General features: G+C 34.2%; 1 protein-coding gene and 1 long non-coding RNA gene across 3 annotated transcripts in view; one reads left to right on the forward strand and one right to left on the reverse strand.

The window, feature by feature from the left end:
• LOC148645545 (uncharacterized) overlaps positions 1–24,071 on the forward strand; it is a 245,042-nt gene that overhangs the window by 197,875 nt on the left and 23,096 nt on the right. The gene's annotated exons all lie outside the window — the stretch shown is intronic.
• Positions 1–24,071, reverse strand: part of insc (INSC spindle orientation adaptor protein) — a 64,696-nt gene that overhangs the window by 4,833 nt on the left and 35,792 nt on the right. For both annotated transcript variants that reach the window (XM_088610916.1, XM_088610915.1), the window contains exons 4-10: positions 20,829–21,174; positions 17,281–17,333; positions 16,710–16,833; positions 14,057–14,170; positions 8,986–9,111; positions 1,773–1,944; positions 1,183–1,361 (exon numbers count right to left, since the gene is read on the reverse strand). In XM_088610916.1, the coding sequence (XP_088467042.1) occupies positions 1,183–1,361; positions 1,773–1,944; positions 8,986–9,111; positions 14,057–14,170; positions 16,710–16,833; positions 17,281–17,333; positions 20,829–21,174 (1,114 nt within the window). The remainder of the gene's footprint in view (positions 1–1,182; positions 1,362–1,772; positions 1,945–8,985; positions 9,112–14,056; positions 14,171–16,709; positions 16,834–17,280; positions 17,334–20,828; positions 21,175–24,071) is intronic.

Here is a 24,071-nt window from a genome sequence, read left to right on the forward strand (position 1 = left end):
TTTTGTTTAAAGCTCCATAAATCAAGCAAGAATAAAATAAAAAGAAAATCATTTTTCAAGTCCCCGTGAGAAAAACGCTAAAAACTGAAATCTTTATAGGGACAAAATAAGGTAGCTAAACCATGATTTTCTTTTTTTTTTCCTTCCTTGAATCATATATTAATGTTGATTCTGATTGATGTTTTCCTCCTTAAATAATGAAAGAGTTTGAAAGAACAAGCGAGCATACACAACATGGAGTGCTCCATGAATGATTTATTACTTTCAAAGAAAAATAACATTTGACAAAAATGCAAAAGCCTTAAATGGAAAGGTCAAACAGAAATAAGAAAACTCGCAACCCCAAAAGGGATTTCAAGTCTTGTATAATGTCTCACAATGCTGAGAGTAAAAAATCTCACTTCACTGTGGAAGAGACAAAAGACTGTTTGTGAATGGTTGTCTCATAATATGACTACCTCCTTAAAAGCTAACCTTCGGCATTTTGGAGATCTATATTGTGGATTATTTTCCTCTCAACGTGGCAATAAAAGGGTGATTTTCTGAGTGTGTTAATGCTTGCCAATTTCACTAAATTACAGTAGTTTATAGTGATGGGTTTATTTTCATTTGTCATATAACTGTTTTTTTACATTTAATTTAATGATCCAGAAAGAAAAGTGTATTCAAATCTTGTTTGTGGAGAATGTAAAAATGAAATAGGGCCCTTTTAAGATATTGAAGTTACTTTAAAGGACATAAATGTCTTAAACTAGAAAATGTTTTTATGTGTTGCTTTGTTGTATGCCATTCATCCACTTTAGTCATTAAAATAAAAAAGAAGCAGCTTTGTGATTCAGTGCCATTTAAGTACAGTAATTGACTGTATTAATGCAATGCCATTAAGTTTAAATTAATTAATAAAACGTTTTCAATGTATATTTAAAAATGTTCTATTTAAACATAATTTAAAGTGAGAATAAAAAGTGTATGTACAATATAAAGTTAGCACAAAAGATAAGAAAATGTATATATTATTATTATTAATGTTATATTATTCTACATTATTATATTATGTTAACAGATTAATGTGAGTTCCACATATACTTATTATGTGTGACACAGATGCTGTAGTTTTACGTTACCTTGTAAGCATTCCAGAGAATGGGGAGAAAAGTTATTTCCATGAGGATGTCTTTTTACCTGGTCTTTTGAGTAAGGTGTATCTACTCTCTTGCGATCACGACAAGCTTCAAACAGGATTCGAACAGCATTCAGCTGCATGAGAATTTCACAGGCCATGGTATCGAAGAAGGTAATGTTAGCCAATGCTGCAGATGCTAATAAGAACACCTCTCCAGAGGATGCATTCTGGCATAGTTCTGGAACAGAAACAAATCAATCATTTTATTAGTTCTGTTAAAATATTCTATTACTCTAATTTGTCTTAATCTAGTAAAGTGCCACACACTTGATTTCTCAATAATAATAATAATAATAATAATAATAATAATAATAATAATAATAATAATTAGTAGTAGTACTGGTGCCATAATAATAATTATCACTTGTGCCATAATAATAATAATTCTTTCTATGTGCTTTATTGGTGTGATCAAAAAAATCTTAAACACCACTAAAAGATTCTTGAGATAATAATAAAATATTTTACGTACATTTAGGCAGAACAGCACTTCATAAATCTAACCTTACACCTTGCAAAACAAAGTTTACAAGCATGCAATAATCGGGGCAGAAAAAAAAGAAGAATGAGTCCAGAGCTGCGAACTCACTGATGAGTGCCGTCACAATGTCTTCCATGTTCTCCAGAAAGCTGCTGAGATGCTGTGTGAAAGTGTGATGTGGAGACGTAATCTGAGCCACTACAGCAGCAGCTTCAGCACGTGCTGCTTCAGCATTGCTCTCATCTGTGAGGATATCAGCCAAACACAAGATTCCATCCACCTGCACAACAGATGTGTTCAACACTTCGTCAGTCACTAGAGTGGGAAAGTCATATCAAACTGTCCGTTTCACACGTTTACATTAGAATCAATCACTAAATAAAATGTTTTTACAAACACAAAAAAAAAGAAAACACCAACTTTCACAACACAACAGTTTTCCCTTTTTGCTCACTGAAGCGTTCTGTACACATATAATACTGCTGTGGCTCTGTTACTGATTTTATGTTCATTTTTCTATGTTGGAAAAGCGTGCAAGTGCAATTTCAAGTAAAAAGACCTTATTCTGTCATGCAAATATCACCTCCAATAGCAACATTATTTTTTACCTTTGTAGATCTGTAACAGGTTTGTTAGCAAATCCACAAATTCGATAAGTTAAGTAATGCTGTAACTATAAAGAGGAGGGCCTGACAGCCACAGCACGTGAGGTCTACTGGTTCTTCAGTCGACCACTGATCTTAATTACTTAATTGAACTAATTGTTTGGGTTCTATGCCAAATCACTTCTTTTTTCTACGTCTTATTGCTTTGAAAGAGAAACCAAAATCCATTTGGGTTGTACAGACAAGTTTACAGACACATTTTCATGTTACAATGTTCCTCTGTTCTCTATCAGCATATCAGGGTTGCTTTTATACTTTACTACACTGTGGTTAAAAATACAAAGGAGTAAGAAACACAAGAAAAAAGACACCAAAGAAGACGCAGCCAAAACACTTAATATTAAGAAGGGGTTGGAAACTTTTTAAGAAAGTACCTTCCTTTTAATAATTTATACAAAGTATCTGTAAAACCTGTAAGTATATGGGACTTGAAATCTGAAATTGTCCAACTCTGGTATAGAATATCAAATTCATGGAATATTTAAACAGAATATTGTATATTTTTTATAGATTATGAATCCTTAAAGAATGCATTAAACAATGGATTATTGGAGTAGGAAAATAATATTTTTTCCTGAACAGGCAGAATGTCTAAAACACATCCTGCTTCCATGCTTATAAAATAGAACTTCAGTGGCGGCAGAATTGTTGCACATAGGCTTATGTGAATCAAAATCTTGGTACCACATTACAGTACTTCAGTTATGCTGTTAGGGCATAACCTATGGGTCATGAAAAATGGGTCGTTCAGTTACAGGAAATGCAGCTTTTTGAAAGCAAACCACTCTTTGGAGGGAAACATTCAGAAAAAATTCAAGTGAAGCTAGCTCAAGAGAAGCATGTGTCACTGTGTATCTGTTTTTTCTATTATCTGTATACACGGAGATGAATTGTACATACTGTACATACAAAATGCTGTTACATGATATTTGTGAAACAAAAATGTAAGCGACCAACTTATTACATTGGGGTGATTCACATGTTGATGAAATTTTGGGCACATCCAAAGTGCTTGCTGTCATTGTTCTGGCAAATGGCCGACATCTTTAATTGTCTCATGATATATTTAAGTAAGACAGCAATGTAATCTAATAAAAACTGTTTTATAGCTCCAGAGAAATTGCTGTTACAAGCGTTTTTATAATTACTTACTCAATGAAAAGAACTCTGGAAGCATGCCAGCCTTTTATTTTAATTCTGATTGAACATCATTTAAAATGTCAGAAGGACAAGGGGCAAACCTGGCATCAGGTACTGCAAGACAGTTCACTGGGAATGACAACCTGTGTATGATTAATTGCATTCAAGACGACAAGCAGAGTTTTTATATCTTAAATTCAATACAATAGCTTAACTAATCTATTTGGTTTCTTAGGAATGTATAGGAATTCTTCTTGTGTCCTATCTAAACTTTGATTGCAGCCAAAAGAGCTGTACATTAGCCTCCAGTACTAATCCAAATAGAAAACCTAACGTGCACCCCACACAAAAGTGAGACTAGTCAGCAGTAGGGCCTTCTTCAGGAGTGTGGGAGAATGGAGGAAGGAGCACGGATATGAGGCTTAGGGGTAGATAAGAAACACAAGAGAAAAAGAATGTGAAAATGGGTAAAGATGGTGATATGGACTGTCCAAATGAATTGGAAATCTGGGAGGCAAGTTCCAGGGGAAATATGTAAAAGTATTTATAAATTCGGAGAGAAATGAGCTGATACAGTACATTTACAAAAAGCCAGCAAATTATGCATCATGCAAAGTGCGACAGCAATGCAGGTACTACAGCATACAAAACGAAACAGTAAACAGTAAACAGTAAACAGTGTACAGAGACTACTGTATACAGGCAGTGTAGACCACCAAGCAGCACTGAAGGAAACCCTGCTGGGCTGCACTCAATGTCTGGAATTACCTGTAAACCTGTATGTACAGTAAGCTGTAAACTAAAGGAACTAAGCTAACTTTGTCTTACAAAGTCTCCAGCACTGCCAATCTGAGAGTCAAGGGCACACTAAAGAATACAATACAACCTGAGAGAAATGAGAAGTGATATAACAGAAAAAGTGAGACATTGAATTCTAAAATAAATAGCTAAATCCCGATAGGAAGTTTAAATAAAGATGAGGAGGGGGTTGTGACAATAAGAAAACATGCAGTGTACTCTATAGTGTTAATTTGTATGTAATGAACAAGTTTCTTTATAGAGAACTTTTTCACCATCTTTTTCACATGATGGCAGTGTTGTACAGCACAACAAAAGAACAGAAGCTGACGGTTATGAGTGAATAATGCACACCAGAATATACTCTACATCATAAAAGGGTACAGTAACAGAATAGCAGAAACATTTTTTAACTACAACACTAAAGAAATGTAGCATTGTACCACAATGGAATTTCCAGTAGTACACTTACAGTACTGTAGTACACCGTATGAAAAAGCTTCAATGTATTGTAACTCCCAAAGGCAGGTTTTAAGAAACAATTAACAGCACCAGTTTCTCATCATCATGCCTCATGGGTATTTTTCTCATTTGCTAGCCTTTGTATTTTGAATAATCTTAATTCTGAATAATGTTCAGCCTTGTGTTTATAAAATAGTGCATAATGAAATTAAATTTGTAGTGGTTATAATATTCTGTTATCTCTCTATCAGCACAAAAGTTATTATGCATTTTTAGCATTCCACTTTAACAGAAATTCTGCTAATGAAAATTATTGTGTTTTAGGGTTTCTGTTTAGTTTTCTTACTGTACATAACCAGATTCCATTGTTTGTTGACAGGCTGACAGCTACAGATTTATGTGGGGAGGATGTAAAAAAGAGCCAATTCTAAAACAGATATTTTTTTCTCTTTCACATAAAAAATAAATATATAACTGTTTTTAAGCTGCATTTTGCATCCTTATCCATGGGGCGGAGCGGTGGCTCTGTGGCTCAGGATCTGCACCTGTGCCTGGGATGTTGCCGGTTCGTATCCCGCAACTGGCAGAGGGATCCTACTCTGTTGGGCTCCTAAGCAAGGCCCTTAACACCAACTGCTCCAGGGGCGCTGTACAATGGCTGACCCTGCGCTCTGACCCCCAGCTCCTCTCCCTGTCTGTGTGTCTCATGGAGAGCAAGCTGGGGTATGCGAAAAGATAATTCCTAATGCAAGAAATTGTAAAGGGTTAATAAAGTGATGTTATTATTAACTTATCATGTTAAGGAATAGAATTTAAGAACAGTAGGGGATTTTTTCTAACTTTCTTATACAAAAAGATTCAAGTAAAAACAGAATTTGAAAAAAGTACTTTTTTTTTCATTACTGAAGTAATTACTATACTTATTGAAAATTAAATTATAAGCTACTCAAGGCTGTTAGATTATCTGGCTAGGTTTATTTGACTTGCACACACCTCGGGCTAGTATTTCATTGAAACCACTCTGGATCGTTTTCAGTACAGTACATCATCTGATACTCAAACCCTGGAGAATTTGTCATAAAATGGAATTAAAGAAACTTGCTACCCCTCTTCAAAAGGCATGATTACTTACTTGAAGACTCATTTTTTTCTGTTATCGAACTTCTATAAGAACTTTGATATGTAAATTTCTTTCATACAGTATTTATTTTTTATTTCAACAACATATACTGTATATTTATCTACATATTTCCATGTTTTGAACATGCTATGTACAGTAGCTGAGGAACATAGGTTTTAACTATGCAATATCCCTAGCAAACCAAAATTATATAATTCATATACCATTAAAATTCATGTTATGTTGTAAAACAAAAATCAGTAATTCATCAATAAATAAAAAGTCAGTAATAAATTACAGAAATACCTATCAAATCATACACACCTTATCTGCCTACATACATTTGCCTTCAGTAAAGGAATTAGGCAGAACATAATTATTAGTTATGTTTATACAGTACAATAATGTTTCGGTAATTTTGTTTGTGTATGCAACATAAATTTTAGCAAACAGAGACAGCTAGGGAGTTTTAATTCAGTGAACTGAAAAAGAGAGGAATCAGTCATTTTAATTTTATTACCTCATCCGTTGCCCTACCTGCTATTTTTTTTTCCTCACAGACAGGTGTTTTTATCAAGGCTCATTGATCACTTATGTTCTACTTGTAGCCTTCTCTAACAGTTTCTCCTGAGACGGTTTTGTGCAAAGTTCTTTAAAGAAGCAGCATTGTGTTATTTCATTTTTTATAACTACATGGCTGCCTGAAGCTGTAAGGTTCTGACATATGTTATTGTAACAAGAAGCTTCAGTAAGAGAAAATCATCTTAGTCGTTAAATATAAGGTGTTTGGCCTTCCCCATTTCCCTCTTTCTTGTCATACGTTAGCGTGTGTAAAATTGAACCAGCAGTGGGGAAAGGTACTTCTATAATCCAATACAGTTAGAATCAACTTAAGGGATTATTATTTTAAATTAATACAGAGTTGGAGGAAATTGCTTTTAAGAGGTAATGTATTATACAGTAACTTTGTACAGCTATACTGTACATGCTTTATAGATTACTGTCAGATCTAAGTCATTTGTTTTCCTTTTTCTGGAGAAACAAAAAATCTAGGAAAAGATTAATGGAATATCCAAATATAACAGACAACCTTTTTCCAGTTGTACAGATCTGATTCTTAAATCATGTTTACATTTTTAAAATACTCCACAGAGAAGTGCCCTAATAGTTCCTTATTAAATGAAGCAGATATGTCCGTGCAGTTCCATCATTCGCTACTTTTATTTGCATAACATTCAAATGTCAGTTAGAAAGTTTTTTACACTGATCGTGTAAATTGGGGCAACTAAGACAATGTACACACAATACTGTATGTTTGACAAATATTTATTGTAATACATACAGTAGACATAAAACAAATGTAAGGGATTTAACAACTTTTAAGAGCTGTTGTCATGCTGTATTACTACATAGGGAACTTCCTTTTAAAAAAACTAATTTCAATGGCAGGCTTCACTAGAACACTGAAATGTGAATTGTGAAATATCTCAATTGAAATATCTGATAACTATACTGTAAGTGGTAAATCAATATTGTTTTTTCTTTTGTGTGGTGTGATAAGCTTTTATGTGAAAGCTATTTCAAGTGCCTCTTGTCAGTGATTCATTATATTTTCTGCGTGGTATAATAAAAGCCAGATTCAGATCTATCATGTGAAAAATATGTGCCATGCTTTAAAAAAATATAAAGGTTTTTATTTTCTAGTCACTAGCCACAAACAAGGCGTAATGGAATTCATAGCTAGGCTTAGTGTTTATGATTTGAAAGAAATCTTTAGGATAGTGTCAGTTGTAATTTATTAAGCAATTGAATTTGTGTGTATTTTATTTTAAAATGACTGCCACATATTTCAGTTTTAAAAATCTCATGCCAATTGAGTTTTTGGTGCTGTAGTACCATTCTTTTTTATTTGCTTTGTCATTAAAATACCCAGAGCACTGAAGCATACTTTTTAGCCATATGTATCAAAACACAATAGTATATTTTCTCTTGTAAATGCCCCTAAAGTCCGATAAAGAACAAAGCTATGAATGCAGCAATATTAAAAAAAAATGTTTGTGTACATAACATATCATGGGAATTTTCCTTCTTGGCAGGCACTGTTTGAAATACAATCCACAGAGAATTCCTCCACTTGATTCCTTTCACAAAATTAACATTAAATTGTATCCAATTATAGCTACTTGTGAGAAAACAGAGAGGCACAGGAAAACAATCATTTGCCTTGAGAAGCTGTGCTGATTTTAAAACAATTTCTAGATTAATCAGACAGCATCAGACTGAGAATACCCCAGTATTCTTGTTGTGATCAAGTTCTGGCCTAAGAATATTTTTCAAAACAAAAGTCACAGGGCTTAAAGCCTGCTAACAAAACATGATAAGATCTCCTTTGACTGGAAATCTGAAGTACTTGTAACTTCACTTACACAGATATATGCATTGTCTATGACTATGGCATTAACCATGAATAAACTTTATCCTAGAAAATTATATTATTGATTCATCAAAATGCTGAGACATTACAATTTGACAGTAGTAGTGTTGAATATTGAATTCTGTTTCATTTTCTGTGCTTGTAAAACAGGTAAGGTGATGATGCTTTAATTCTTCTCATCCTTCACCTTAACATCCACACCAAAATCCTCATGCCTGAGCACAGACATCAGGGAATTCCTATGGGACTCTAATAAGCACTCTACACTAGGACCTGAAAGACGTAGTCCACTGCGGGCTAACATGTGCTCATGAAATTAGTTTTACTTGCAATGCAAAGCAAGCCACTCAGGACAGAGATGCCACTAAACCTGATATTACTACAGTCACAATTTACAGCTGCAGGTCATGTACTTATGAACATATGTTAAGATGTACTTGTCAGAAATCTAGAAAAAATACGGTTAAATTTGCTCTTTGATTGATATATTTGATTGATATATTTGCTTTCTTTCTATGGGGTTTACTGATGACATCAAAGAAATAAGAGTTAAATAATTTCATTCGAAACATCATTATACTCTCTAAAGATCTATTTATCAGTTTTAAGATACTGTAGAAATCAGCTCTCACACTCACCATCAATGACTATGATAAATCACCTATAAATCCCTATGTAGAGTTGTGTCTGACATTCCAGTACCTTTTCCAGCTGGTTTATTCCTTCTTCCACACAACAGATAGATGCCAGTGTTCTCAAAGCATGTGCATAGAGACAGCTAAAGCAGTCTTGCCTGCAGATCTTAAAAAGGGCAACCACGGCTCCTTCCTATAGTGAGACAAACAGGATCAAGAAATTAAAAAAGCAGCCATGCAAAACGGTCTTTTCAGTCAATAATACATTACATTCTCTGCTTAACGTTTTTACAGCTCTGGTTTCTCCATTTGGAATGTTCCGATTACAGTATGTTTTAAAAGCAAAAGTTGAATTAATACAGCTGTTCCCTGGAAGTGCCACAGGGGTGCAGTGGTTAGGACTGCTACTGTACCTTGCAGTGCTGGGGCCCTGGGTTCAATACCTGGGGTGCTATATGTGTGGAGTTTGTATGCTCACCCTGTGTTCATGTGAGTTTCCTCAAGACCAAAAACAAAAAAATACAATTTAAGCAACTATCATCCCAGTATTTACAACGCTCACCTACTAAAAAAGAACTATTTTGCAAACTTTCCTTTCTTTGTGCTAAATTTCAGAAATACCAAGTTGGTAATGTTGACACAATTTTGGCCTTGTATTATGAGTATCTATTTTTGTAAATAAATGTAATTGAGATTCATTTTTCTAGGTGTCTGAGTTTTTTATATCCTCAGTTCAACAGGTAAAAACTATATCTGGAGAGATGCCCCAATATCACAGGACTTGCTGATAAAATGTCCCTCTGTGTTTGGTTTGGTTGAATTACCCATAACATGAGGTAACTACTATCATTATCTTAATATGATCCATTATTCAGCTGACAGAGCCCACACAGACAGAGATTATAGGGTATAAGAATGGAATGGCTAATGGTTAGACTCTGCTTTGTAGTGTTTTTGAGTTAATTCTACTCTGCCCACACAATACCTGACCTTGAATCCGATGCGAAACCCAGCTCAGCAGCTTTGTGATCTAGATTCTCCATAAAATGTCACTGTCTGCATTTTCTAAATAAGCATTCTGAATCTAAAATCAAATTAAGGAATACTTTTGCAAACAAAAACTCTTTATAATCTGTGGTAGAAGGAAGACTCTTTTTTTATCCTGAAAAAAGATTTCTCCCATTTCCTTCTTACTAACAATGCTGTAGGCTGGCTCACAGGGCACTGTCAGAACTGTGCAGAGGCTATATCATTAATACACACAATCCAGCATTAAAATAAACCAGGCTTATATGGTAGATAGCCCGGTTTATTTTAATGCTCTTTCACCATGAAAGAGTGACAGGCATGGGGACAGAATTATTGCTATGTGCTCTACCTGTTCTACCTGTTGGCCAGTGGTTTCCCTTCATTAAAAAACATGCTCCGATTCTCATTGGAGTTACAGTCAAATATTGAAGAGCATTTATTCAATAATATAGAAAATAGAAAAAGTATTGATTGAATCTGTATAAATGAGCATCTGAAGCAATAGAATCTCATCAATTAATAGAACAAACAAAACTATGAATTTAACTCACTTCTTATGAATCATTTCTTATCCTGTAATGTTTTTTTTTTTAATTTTCTAAAATTGGCAAAAACAACAACTCGCAAGGCAAAGTTCAAGCTAGATGAGCCCTATGGCCGCCTCTGTTTTGTAACATTTGTTATATAAAAGCAATAGCAGCAATGCGATTGTACAAATGTGGAATTGTGTGGAAGCTGGAGGCAGGCATTGCTTCTTATCTGTTTCCCACTTCTGTAAAACAGGGAAAAAGTGCCTGCGATTTATTCCTTTTACAGTGCCACAGGAAGTCATAAAGAGCTGTCACACAGTCAGGCATCACCAAATCTGCCTAAATTGTGTCTGACACTCCTGGGGTTAACAGTTAGCCAATGGGATCTCATTACAGAAGTGTTTTTTTTTTTGTCTTTGTGAGGAAAGTGTAGTGATGTTTTTCTTAGCTCATTCTTTGAAGACCGTTGCTTTTGATTGTATAACACAATTTGTCAGTACATTATTTATATACCCTCAATGCCTTATATATGTACTGTATATATGACATGTGGAATACTAAAATATAGGCAGCATGAAACTTGAGCTCTTCTTGTTGTGCTTCTTGTCTGAGGAATATGTTTAACAAACTCAAGAAACTCATTGATTACATGAACAGCACACACAACTTCAGCTTCCCTTGGGGGGGAAGAATCTTTTTTTCAGGTATTGGCATTTTCTTTCTCTGTAGAGCAATGAATAAATTATTTATAGGAAAGTCTGCTCTTATTAGCTTGACTGAATGACATTTTTCTCAAAATGATTCAGATTGTCATGTGCAGTTCAAGTGATGTGCCTTAGAAGCATACTGTACCTAGAAGTCTGTGTTCTGCCTGCTGAAGAATTTCCTAGCCCAGTAAAAATCTCAAGACTAAATTTTATAGTTTGATGCAATACTTCAATACTGAGTGGCAGGGCAAATTGATTGTTAGACACTGTTTACCGTCTTTTACCAGAAAAGATGATTTTTAAACCCATAGATTTTCAATGTGAAGGAAAGGGGCTTGTTTTCCCTTTGAATGCATTATCTTACAGATATTTTTTTTAATGGTATAACACTTTAAATGTAATCACAAAAAGAATTGCTTGACATATAAAAATGCACAGATATCTAAAACATTAATTTTTATTCTTGTTTTGATGCATTAGGTCTCTCACAGGCTATGTACAGTACTATATATAGAAAACATTTTCTGTTTGCAGTTTTCAACTCTCATATCAGAAAGCTCTGCAAAAGCTCAGTTGACTAAGAGCTAATAAGAAAAGAAAAACAAGTAAACCCAGTGAAACCACAAAATAGAAATACAGTATCATTTCACTTTATATCCTTGAAGCAATTTTAATCACAACTTACTGTATGTCTTATTGATAACTTTTTTTTTCAAAAGCAAATGTTTGGTCTCCTTCCTTCATTCTAACAGAATCTAATTAATAGAAGAAGCAATTATTTTCAATGTTACTTGTTTCCATTCAAAATACATAGTTTAATGGAAAACCTAGAAACTCTGAACCTAGATATGTGAAAAAATGACAAAAGAAAGTGGCTCTCCAGCACAAGTATAGATTTGTTTTTAGCCAGCTAGCTTGTTCTCACTCGGATGAATTGTAACTTGAAAAATTCACACTGCTCTTGCCCCTCGTCACTTATTAACTTCGGAGGGCACTGATGATTGTCTTTCCATGGGTCTTTAACTGTAAGACTTCCTAACTTCTTCGTTGAACTCTCTGTTTAAGAAAATATTTCACGTCATACATGTTCATTTCAATCTGTTCACTTTAGATAATGAAACCGGAAAACGTGCTCGAAATATAGAAGACATCTAAAATGATTATGTATCACCAATGCATAAAACATCCACAAGACTGAAAAAGGTGAATACTGTAGATCTTTATGACATCACCCCTAGCATGTTTCAAAGTGCATGATAGCATTACAATCATTATCATAGTTGTAAAACATTTTAGTTTTTACACATTCGACATGTTTTAAATTTATATATATGACAGTATATATACAGTTTAAGACGTTTTTATTTCACAGACAATCCCAGCCACTGCCACGTCTCTTACATTATTTTAATAAAGAAGTGACTGTATGCCAGTCTAGAACTCAGTATCCTTAGTAATTATATTTTAGTGTTATTTCCCAGCTGATCTTTCATGCAATGGCTGACCAAGGTATTGTTCATTTATTATCTTCCCAAAAGTTGATCCCTCAAAATTTGCAGATACATTAGTGTAACAGTCAATGTGTTACTTACTGTCAGGGAACAACAGGTTTATAGGTATCTACTTGCTTTTCACAAATATGGAGTTATGGTAGTGCCACCATTTTTGTATCAGCAGTTCTTTGGCTAGAAGAATGGAAACTGTCTGTCCTAGCTTCCTGTGTTCCCTCATTATTATGATTTTGCCCATATCCCCCTCTTTTTACCTCCTGCACTTCAGAATGTGGAATATAATCAGCGTATCCACAACCAAGGATATACCCATTTTAAAATCTTGAGACCCAATTATGTCTCTAGGAAGCAGTTTGTTATGTGTGCTGTTGATAGGGTTATTTTCACCTGACCTCATTTTATAATATTATCTTGCTGCAGGACTTCATCTAGTGCTTTTTATACAGCACACCACAAGCTGCAAGCAAAGCTGTCAAGAAGAGTATAAAGACATACTGTAAATATCTTATTTCACTCAAGCATAAAAATCTAAGCTCCAATATTATACAGTTCTGCTAAAAATGTAAAGATATTAATGTACAGATGGTGGCGAAGATGTGAAATATAAGAACTGTTTAAATAATTTTTAAATACATTTAAAATGCACCAAATCCAAATGTTCCTAGTGATGCATTCAAAAAGTGGTCTAAGGAGGGAACCTACTAATTTAATAATAAAATCCTGCAACACCAGTGTTAAAGGTTAGTCCCCTGCCCCATATATAGTAAATGGCAGATTTCAAGTGCTCCGAAATGTTTTACTTCCATTATGAATTTAGTTCACACACCATTTTTGCTTGAACACTCATTTGTGCAAAACAAATTAGTCCCTTAAGGTCTAAGGCTTTTAGCCCGAAACAAAACTTTTAAGCCAGCTTCCTTCCTAATACAAAATAAGTACAAATAACAACTTAAGTGACTGCAAGGCAAAGAAGTCATGATCTGAGGATCAATGGCAGCAGACCTTATATTCATTAACCCTAAAGGCAAAACAGTTCTGATTTGAGCATGCCTAATGGGACTGACTCTTATTGATTTGGTGGTGAATGTGTGGGGTGTTTGATGACAACAAGGAAAGAATCTTATTATTCGTGTAGAGAGATGGGAGCTTGTACTTTAATTGCATTACATCCCTCTGTCTGTATGAAACAGAAGCTTTCTTGAAAGTTCCATTTAAACAGGGAAGTGATGTAATCCCTGCCTGCTGTGCTTTATGCCCCTGCTATTAGGGGCACCATCAACAAAAAGAGCAATTAAATAGGACAGTTCATGGCAGAGAGCACATTAAGAAGTAAGGGAAAGGACTGCTTTCAGTAAACTCACCTTTGCTATGAGGCTGCACAACTGGACACCGTCCTGCGTGAGAGTGAGCAGACTGCTGATTGCCGAACCTATGGTGTATATGTTATCTGAAGATTCTATTTGTCTCACCAAGATCTGTAAAGGCAAACAGATGTGTTAATTAAATAAATCCTTGCATCCAAATAAACAGCAATAAATAGCATTGGATCGATTCTCTCCTACTGACCTTATGCTTCCATCAGTCAGAAAACTGGGAAGTTTTAATCATTACTGAGACGCTGTGGTATATTTCAAGTATTAATACCTTTTAAAGGACAGAATATAAAATACAGTTTTTTCAAGTTAAAATTCAAGTTAGTTATAGTCATCTAGATTCACAACTAAATTGATCATTCTTACTAAACTAAATTCTGTAGTATATCTCTTGTATATTTCCAAAGTTCTTCAAATTCATAATGGTGAAAAGTCAATGAAATACTATTCAACGAAGTGAAGGCAAAGATTAAGTAGTAAGACCTGGAAAATTACGTAAATGGAATCTAATTTAATTCCAAATAATGTCAAGTGTAAACTGCTGTTACCAGATCAGAATTCACTCAAGGACAAAACTAAACAGGCCAGCTGCAGAAACATTCCAGGTAACAAAATTAATAAACTCAACATCTTAGGTTTCAAATTAATAGAGTATTCATATCTTGAATAATATGATTTTCAAACTAAATATAGAAATCAGCCAACTTACATTACAGTATGTTCCACATCTCCAGTAACTGCATTTTTAAAACTCAGTTGGAAGGTTTACCTAAGAATAGCTTTTAATTAAATTATAAAGATTTTTAGAAGCTATCACGTGATTTTAACAATTTAAAATTGGTGGTGTTCTATTATATAAAAGTAGTCTTTTATTTTTTTTAACAAACAACAGAAAAGCATGCATGACACCAAGTAATCTTGCTGTTTTAAAGGGTAATCAGTGTCACTATGTAATCAAAGTGACAAAGTAATTTATCTAGTCATTTATTGAAATAAGTTTTACAACTTATTCTTATATATAAAGTACAAATGTCTTTAAATGGCAGTACAAATGATAGCAATATGTATGTATATGTACAGTATGTATACTACTTACAATATTAAGATAACTTAATTGCCACTCATTTTTATGGAAAGACTAATGCTGTAATTTTATCAAAATACTGTTACTCTACTATTTCTAAAAAAACATTATTGCTCTATTCATAAATTGGCTTAAATTTCCAAAAGCAAAAGAGACTAAAGCTTTAATTACCCTGTGTTTTAGATAAAAATAAATGCTCTTATGAGCCTGACCATTTTCAATTTCAGCAGAGTGTACTTGAAGTCTCAGTGTTGAATACACACCACAAGCCTACTAATGCAACAGAGAATTCGAATGTAAACAATTTCTTTGATCTCATCTACAGTATATTATCTCATGCTTTCTAGTGTGTCTAGATAATGATTTACAGTACGTGAGACCTGGTAAGTGTCTAAGAAATTGTACCCAGGCAAAAGGGAAAAGGTGAAACAGCAGACATTTTAATGTATTTTAATACTGTATGTATTATGGGTGATTTTGTTATCTTTCTTAATTAGACATTGTACAAAGTGGAAAACATATTCTTCCTAACAATATATTTTCTAAGAAAAAGGTTAGAGACAGCAGGAGACTGTATGGCCAGAGTTCTAGTCTTTAGTTTTTCATCCATGGACACCACCAAGAGACTTATGAATGACCTTTTAATAATATAGCCTAATGGTGGGGTGGCTTGTTACATTTTTCTGTATTACCACAACCCTTTCCAAAGCTTTGACATTTTTGCACTGCGTTTCTTTTTTCCTGAAACACTTCATATGACAATCCAAGATTAAATTAAAATTAAAAATAAAATGAGAATTGGAACACGTATGGAACACAAATTATTAAACAATTGTTACTTGTGAACCTCAGGATTGCAAATCAAATAGGATCTTGTAGAATAATCTACATTTTGGGAACTAAAAATGATTTAAACAATTTATTTAAATGAAACCTTTTAATCCAGACATACCATATCACCCATGTAAAGTATATTACCTATGTCTATAACATTCAGTCCTTCATTTTCAGGTCATGGTTTTCTATTGCTGATTTAATAAAACATGTTTGTATTTGACTGTGAAATAGAGAATGGTATTTTTGTTATTATACATGTACGTATTAGAAATGGAAGCAGACATTTATAGTGTTTTTTTCAATCTCTGATTCATTTTATTGACTCTAGCTGTCATATCTAGAAAACATAACATGATATTTATTTTAAATGCATTATCTGTTCTGAATAAAGGAAATAGAATATACAGTAGCTCAACTGATGAATGTTTAGTACTTGTACTAACTTAGAGGATGTCCATTAACTCTGGTGTCCATTAACACCACAGCCATTGCAAACATAGAAACCACAGCATAATAACCATTGATTTAATATGGGCTTCAGTGTCTAGTACACATTTCATTCAGGTACCTTCACTTGTGCATTAATAGAAGAGGATGGAAATATGAATTGTAACATGCAGGAAAAATTAATACCTTGTAAAAGAAAACGAATACAATAATGTAGGAAACACTTAATAGTGCCACAGCATCCAAACAAAGGCGGTGGTCATTTTTACTGACCTGTATCTCATTAGCTAAGACCAAATCAATCATTTGGCTGAAGGATTCACTGACATCTGTCAGTATTTCATGGACGGCTTCTTTCATAGACTTTAAAAAAAAATCATCTTCGGTGTGTATGCACCTTTGGAAGAAAGTAAAACAAATATCCAATTATTTTGTTGTAATTATACAGGACACTGAAAATGTGTCTATACAGTATGTAGATACAAGTACTGTGCAAGTAGACTGCGTACAAGCAGGCTTTAGTATCTTGCTGCAACTCAAGAGCAGCCATCTAAAAAAGTTGCCTCGGTTTATGTTAAACTTAATCATTCCTTTTCATGTGGTTTGTCTTCAAATGTTAAATGCATTATATCTTTTGAACTGTTACCCTTCAAAAATGCATTTTATGTATTTACTATCCTACCTAAAAAACAGTATATTTCCTTAAAATAAATCCAGCTCCTACTTCTCACCAAGGTGCACAGAGCTACAGTATTTACTGTCATTTTCTGGGAGTTATTAACAGCATTAAGATTTGCTTGCAGTTGCAGTGTACAATTTTCACCTTTTGTCAGAAAGAAAATACCTCTCTGTGATGGTTGTCAGCTCCATGCACTTCTCCAACAGGGTTTTTTCATACTAAAGGGAAAGAAATAGGGAAAACCTACAATAAGTATAATCTGTGCAACTAAACATAATAATATACTGTAGATATGTGGTCACTTTTGGAGACAGGACAGAACATCATGGACTTTAAAAATGAACTGATATTGAAATAGCTGAAATAAAACAAACATACAAATTAGAGAGGGCTCTACTCTTGCTCTTATGAGTCCCTGGTGGATAGGACTCCATCCATTTCACATTAACCACTTAGTCCAATTCAAGGCCACATTGAGCTGTAGCCTAACTTAGTAGACAATGTGTGCAATGCAAAATATACTCTGGACAAGACTGCTGTGCATCACAGGCATACACACATACTGTACAGTACAACTATTGAGATCCAATTAGAGTTGGAAGTTTAATGTGTAATATTGTATTAAAGCACTTCTGCTGAGGCTCACATTTCTTTTTTTATTTTTAAAGATGAAGTAAAAGGAAAACTGACACAGAGCAGAAATTCAATTTACATGTTTTTTTTTTCTAAAATTGCTTGAGGGTCAGAATGCATTTTCTATATTTAAACCAAATTAGAGGTAAAATAAAATCTAAATATTTAAATCAGCTCAAGACCATTGAAAAACACTTGTTCCGAGAAAAGTAAGGTCAGACTGAACATAATGCATTTTTTTAATGTATCCATATTCAATCATATGTTAACTAATTGTGTGACTCATTTAAGTAATCATTTCAGTTTTACAGTACATAAGTAAATGTCGTCTATGAATGTGGCATAAGAAAACATCAATGTTCTAGCTAGAAGCTAGCTAGAACTTGGTCCTACAAAACTGCTACAGTATATTGAAAAATAGAAAAACCCAGTAACTGTCGTGGATGGGAAATTAAAACTAAAAAATCGAGAATATCAGGTGTGCCAACAACATGTAAAGTTATTCCCATAGTGCTGAAAAAATTAAATGTGTGGCCCGTAATGTGACTTCCAAAACACAACACAGAGACTGCCTTACCTTCAAAGTTTTAGTAATGGTGTGAATTATTGACCAATAAAATAAAATGACCTTTTTGCTGCAGCTGAAAAAATGTCAAAATGTAAATGTACAGTAACAAACAGAGTAAATTACTGTTGACTCTTAATGCTACACTGCTTCTATTATAGAGACCCGTAGATAACAATTTCCAAGCTCCTACTGCAATTCCTGTATGGCACTGTGTTCAGAGATAAAAAACAACTGACTGTTCTTCATATAGTATCCATCACATCTCTTTACTTTTGGCTCATAAGAACAAGAGAACAAATCTCCACTACTACAATATTGTATGTAGTCAAAGCTACACAATATGCAAGGAACTGTTGATACCTCTTCTGTTTCTCTGTCTCTAAAACTCTGTGAATTGCAGTCCTCTGTTTCTTAATTGTTTCCATTCAGAGATAGCATTCAGTGGGTGTTTTTGAGGTCCCTATGCTGCTCTGTTAAAATGCTTTTTGGCTACAACAGATTCTTCCAAACTTCCTGTGTTTATTAGATCAATTGCTCACCACTCTGTACAAACAGAAACCTCTTTGCCACACACAAAACGTCAATTTATCACAAGACAAATTCTGACTTAATATTTATTAAAGGGGACCTCATTTCCACTGCTGAGCTCCAACCTTTGAAGCACAAAATGTCTCATTGAATTTGCTATGATGTTGATATTTTAGAAATATACTGTATAATTCTCTGTTTAAATATAATTATCATTATATGATGTCATGCATGTGCTTTCATTTTATAAATTTAAGCTTCTTTCTCCTTTAGAATTACATATATTTGGAAGATTGCTCATCGGGGCAATTGTCCACACAAACAAAATAATGCTCGTAATGTTGTAGAATATTCCAAGCATTCCTAATTGTATTGAGAATATAAGTAATAACATTATCCAATTAGAAAGAAAGAGAGAGCTTTACTTTAATAATAATAATAATAATAATTGCTTACACTTATATAGCGCTTTTTCTGGACACTCCACTCAAAGCGCTTTACAGGTAATGGGGACTCCCCTCCACCACCACCAATGTGCAGCATCCACCTGGATGATGCGACGGCAGCCATAGTGCGCCAGAACGCTCACCACACATCAGCTATCAGTGGGGAGGAGAGCAGAGTAATGTAGCCAATTCATAGAGGGGGATTATTAGGAGGCCATGATTAGTAAGGGCCAATTGGAAATTTGGCCAGGACACCGGGGTTACACCCCTACTCTTTTCGAGAAGCGCCCTGGGATTTTTAATGACCACAGAGAGTCAGGACCTCGGTTTTACGTCTCATCCGAAGGACGGCGCCTGTTTACAGTATAGTGTCCCCGTCACTATACTGGGGCATTAGGACCCACATGGACCGCAGGGTGAGCGCCCCCCGCTGGCCCCACTAACACCTCTTCCAGCAGCAACCTTAGTTTTTCCCAGGAGGTCTCCCATCCAGGTACTGACCAGGCTCACACCTGCTTAGCTTCAGTGGGTTGCCAGTTGTGAGTGTCAGGGTGATATGGCTTATGATATGGTATATGACTTTTCAGGAAGTGCGGTCATGGCGGATTACAAGGTAGACCTCGGAGATAAAGGAGACTTTGGTGACTTTCATCCCTCCTGAAGTTCGGTTCAAAAGTTTTGTGTTCAAGTAAAGTTATATCTTCATTATCTCATTACTTCAGATGTGTTTGCATTGTGAAATTAATTAAACATACTTTAACACAAAGCAAGCTGTTTACAATGAAAGATAATACACAACAATTTTGTTTGAAAAACTGGGAGAATCAAATTAGAATATTACAAGTATGTGATGTTCTTTTTATACTGTTTTTTTAAACAATTATGTTTCTAATCAGACAGCTAAATAAGTATTTTTTCAGGAAACTTTGTATTAAACTTTTGCACTTCATGCAAGATGTAATCTTTCATTCTTGTAGGAAATACTCTGGGGGAAATTGTGATTAACGTATGAGTTACATGAGTTACTGAAGGGCGATGGATAAACTATGAGTCACTTTGTCAATTGAATGGTTCATGAGTTCAGTTCAGCTCAGCACATTGAGTAGTTCTAAAGGATATTTAAAAATAATGTGCCACGCCAAACTCTTCTTAATCATGCCATTGTGACATCTGGGAAAACAAGTAGAATTTAACTATTAGGTAATGTTTTACTCATAAACATATTAGCATTATTTTCATCTTGCTGGTTAGATAAAACTAACAAGATAAAGAGATTTATTCTAAATATGAATTGCATTTATGAATAAACCTGCTGGGATCTGTTTATCAATTGTTTTCTGTCTGGAAAAAAAAACAAGAGGTACAGTAGAGTATAAAAAATAAACTTGATTTTATTACTTTTTCCCGTAGACCAATCAAGATACCTTAAATTCAAAATGCTGATTTACTGTATTAGATTTAAGTTTTAAGTAAAAAGTAAAAGAAACGTATTTTGTGTTTATCTTCTTTCTCAAACTAATTGTGGCAAAAAAGGTTACCTTCTGTATTTCTGCTGGGGAGTTCCTAGCAAAGGTGTTGTACTCGTTGACCAGAGAGCGGACGTGGCAGTTGGCTCTCACAGCTGTGCTGTGCACTCTCTGCCACCTGTTCTTCTCCAGCTTTTGGGACATCTTGCTTAGCTCCGTGCTGATGATGAAAGCTCTCTTCAGAAGTGTCTGGAGATTGTCCCGTACCACGTGTTCCGGGTTGATGATCAGCTCGCTGTGGACGTCTTCGTCCACGCTGATGGGCTTCGACTGGAGAATGCACATGCACTCCACTTCGGTCATGTACCTCAAGTCTTCCATCCAGCGCTGCACAGAATCAACCTGGATGAGGTGCATTCTAAAATAACACAGAGACATGATGACATGATTCAGCAAGCACTGTGAAACTGTCCTCCTCATGTGAATTGTTTTAGAGAAGATTTGAAACTTTGCATGCCTAAGATCAAGCAAACTAAATCAGCAAAGTGTGTATCATTTGTTTAAATCTTAGTGGGAAGTATTTTCTATATTGGCAATATTTTTTTACCTCTTTATTTTAAACAACCTATTTTTACTAAACTCAATCATTGGACAGTAATGAGTGACTTAAAAATTGCAGGAGTGGTTGAACCAGTAAAAAAGCTGGGAGACGCAATTTGAGTTCTATTGTCTGGATATGACATGCCACAAGCAGGATTTCTGTAAATCCTTATGCCGAAATTTTGACAAGATTATCTAAAAGGTTTATGACATACAAACACATCTACCAAGCATCTACTATGCACATGGATAACACAGCATTATAGTTGTAATAACTGTATTAATTACTATTATATTAAAAATATTAATATTAATTAATATTAACTATATTAAAAAAATATAGTAACATTTGGATGTGCTAAGAGACTCTCATTTTGTTATCTTTGTCTTTGCTGTATACAGTATGTACAGTATACAGTCCCTATCACTGTCATTATGAATAGATTTGAAAAGTTTTATATTTTTCTAGTTGTAGAGCAAATATTAGAAATTAGAGTTAAAATGCTGGAAAATAGCTGTTGTTCATTTTTTACCAAACATGTTCAGTTTAAATACCTTCATTTTTTTATGACATTTACTTGGAAGGCTTATAGCTAGAAATTCAACCACCAGGAAGACAATCCTGAAGAATGTTGAACTAATAACAAAGAAAAAAGCCTCTAAAAAGAATTGAAAACTTGAAATCCTTTGTCAATACATCTAAGGTTATTTGAAGGTACTTCATGGAGGACAGGACAAAGGAGCAAATATTTTTAACTGAAGACCCATTTGAATCACAAAAGCAAACACTGGGAACCAAAGGAGCAATCCTACAGGGGTTACCACGGTAAACATACCTTCTAGAAAAGACTGAACTAAACAAGTTAAAGGTTTAATTAAGATTTGATCCACTGTCAAAGATCAGTAAAATAAATTTCCTGAATAGATGGTAGCAAATCACAGGAATATATATATTATCAGTAAAGAGACAAACAGAGCCTTCCATCAATGAAGAAGACAGATATAGTAAATAAGATTTCTGACAAGTGAATCTATAAATTATAAACTCAAATGTTTCATTAGTAATAAATAGAAAACAAGTTATCAAAGAACTTAAATGTTATCATTGTGCTCCTGAAGTATACAGTAAGTCCTACCATTCAACATTTAGGAGACTGAATGGAGTCTCCTGAATGGATGTTCCTCAGTACAATCCTTCAATTTAAAAATATCTTTACAGTATAATCTTGAATAGACAACAGTATCCTCTTTTATTATGTGCTATAGACATGGACTTAAGTAAATCATATTCTGAACATCCTCATCTAGGTAAGCTGAACAACTAATAAATCATCATAATGACTTAGTAATAGCTGTGTGGCAGTACCTTAAAGAAGTACTTAAAACAATTGTTATTCATATTGCAGATAATATTATATGCCTTTTTCCAGGTAATTTACATAAAATAAACACTGAACAAAGTACAATTTATACATAAATATACTGAAAAAGACTGGAAAGGTTAAGTTGACTTCCTGCATGCAGAGTATGGACCAGAAAACAAAAGTTAATGACAGCTGCAAAGAATAAGATGTATTTACCGTACGTAAACACTATAAGCATAATAGCTCTTATCGGGCTTTTAATCATTTCAGAATGGAAAAGAAAAACTATGTGTTTATCAAGGAAGACAATTATTGTCTCTGATATCACAATGCAACCAACTCTGGAGTAGCATATGGGAATCCTTGTGTGTTCCACACTGTAGTTTGACAAGCTTGATTAGCTTTTCATCTGAGAATTTTTAACAGAACAGGGAATTTGTAAAACCTGAATTTCACAGACCACTGCTTTTAAAGAGAATCTTTTTTCTTCTTTCCCAGTACTCTGAAAAAAGTCTAAAGGCAGCACTTTGTGCCTCAGTTTTAAGTGAACTCTCAATGGTAACAACTCCTGAAGCAACATGTTTATCATGAAGTACATTGTGGATTTAGGATTTATGGTTGAGGGGGAGCATTTCAACTACCCGAGATGACATACTGCAGCACATGATCAATTACCTCAGAAAGTACAAGAAATGGTTATTATATAATCACTTAGATGTCACATAAAGAAGCAAAAGAAAAACTATTTTATGAAATAAAATACAGTATAGTAGATCTACCATAGTGGTATATATAGCATATAAGTGATTATATATGGTACCATTATCAGTCTTATTACAGTATAATATATAGTATAAAGACAAAGATGCTATGCTGTTTTGTGGTGTTTGTTTTGAATACTAGTGCCAATCAAGGAAATAGTAGTCCTTTACATTATTCATGGGAAGCACATTGCACATTGCAGGGACTTTTAAGTGGTCTTTGAAAACAATTTGTTGTAAATGGAATCCATTGCATTCTAGACAATTACTATTATGAAACTGAAAGAACTCCGGACTAGTTAATACCAGTAGGGAGCTTGGGGCATCATATTTTTTTCATAGTGTTTATATTAATCTTAAAGGCTGAGATACTAAGTTACATCTTCTAAATTACAAATTCCTTGCTTGCCAAACTTTCAAGATTGAGTTGAACCTAAAACTTAAGAAGAAAATAATAAACTAGTATTTCCAACACACATACTGTATATCTCAACAAGTTGTTGCATTTATTATGATTGACAACACTACTCTTGGAAAAGCAACTATCTGTATCTAACACAAAAGTCATAAAAACAGTACTTGGTAAACAA

This window comes from Lepisosteus platostomus, chromosome 18 (genome assembly GCF_059453375.1).
Source record: "Lepisosteus platostomus isolate fLepPlt1 chromosome 18, fLepPlt1.hap1, whole genome shotgun sequence".
Classification (NCBI taxonomy): domain Eukaryota; kingdom Metazoa; phylum Chordata; class Actinopteri; order Semionotiformes; family Lepisosteidae; genus Lepisosteus; species Lepisosteus platostomus.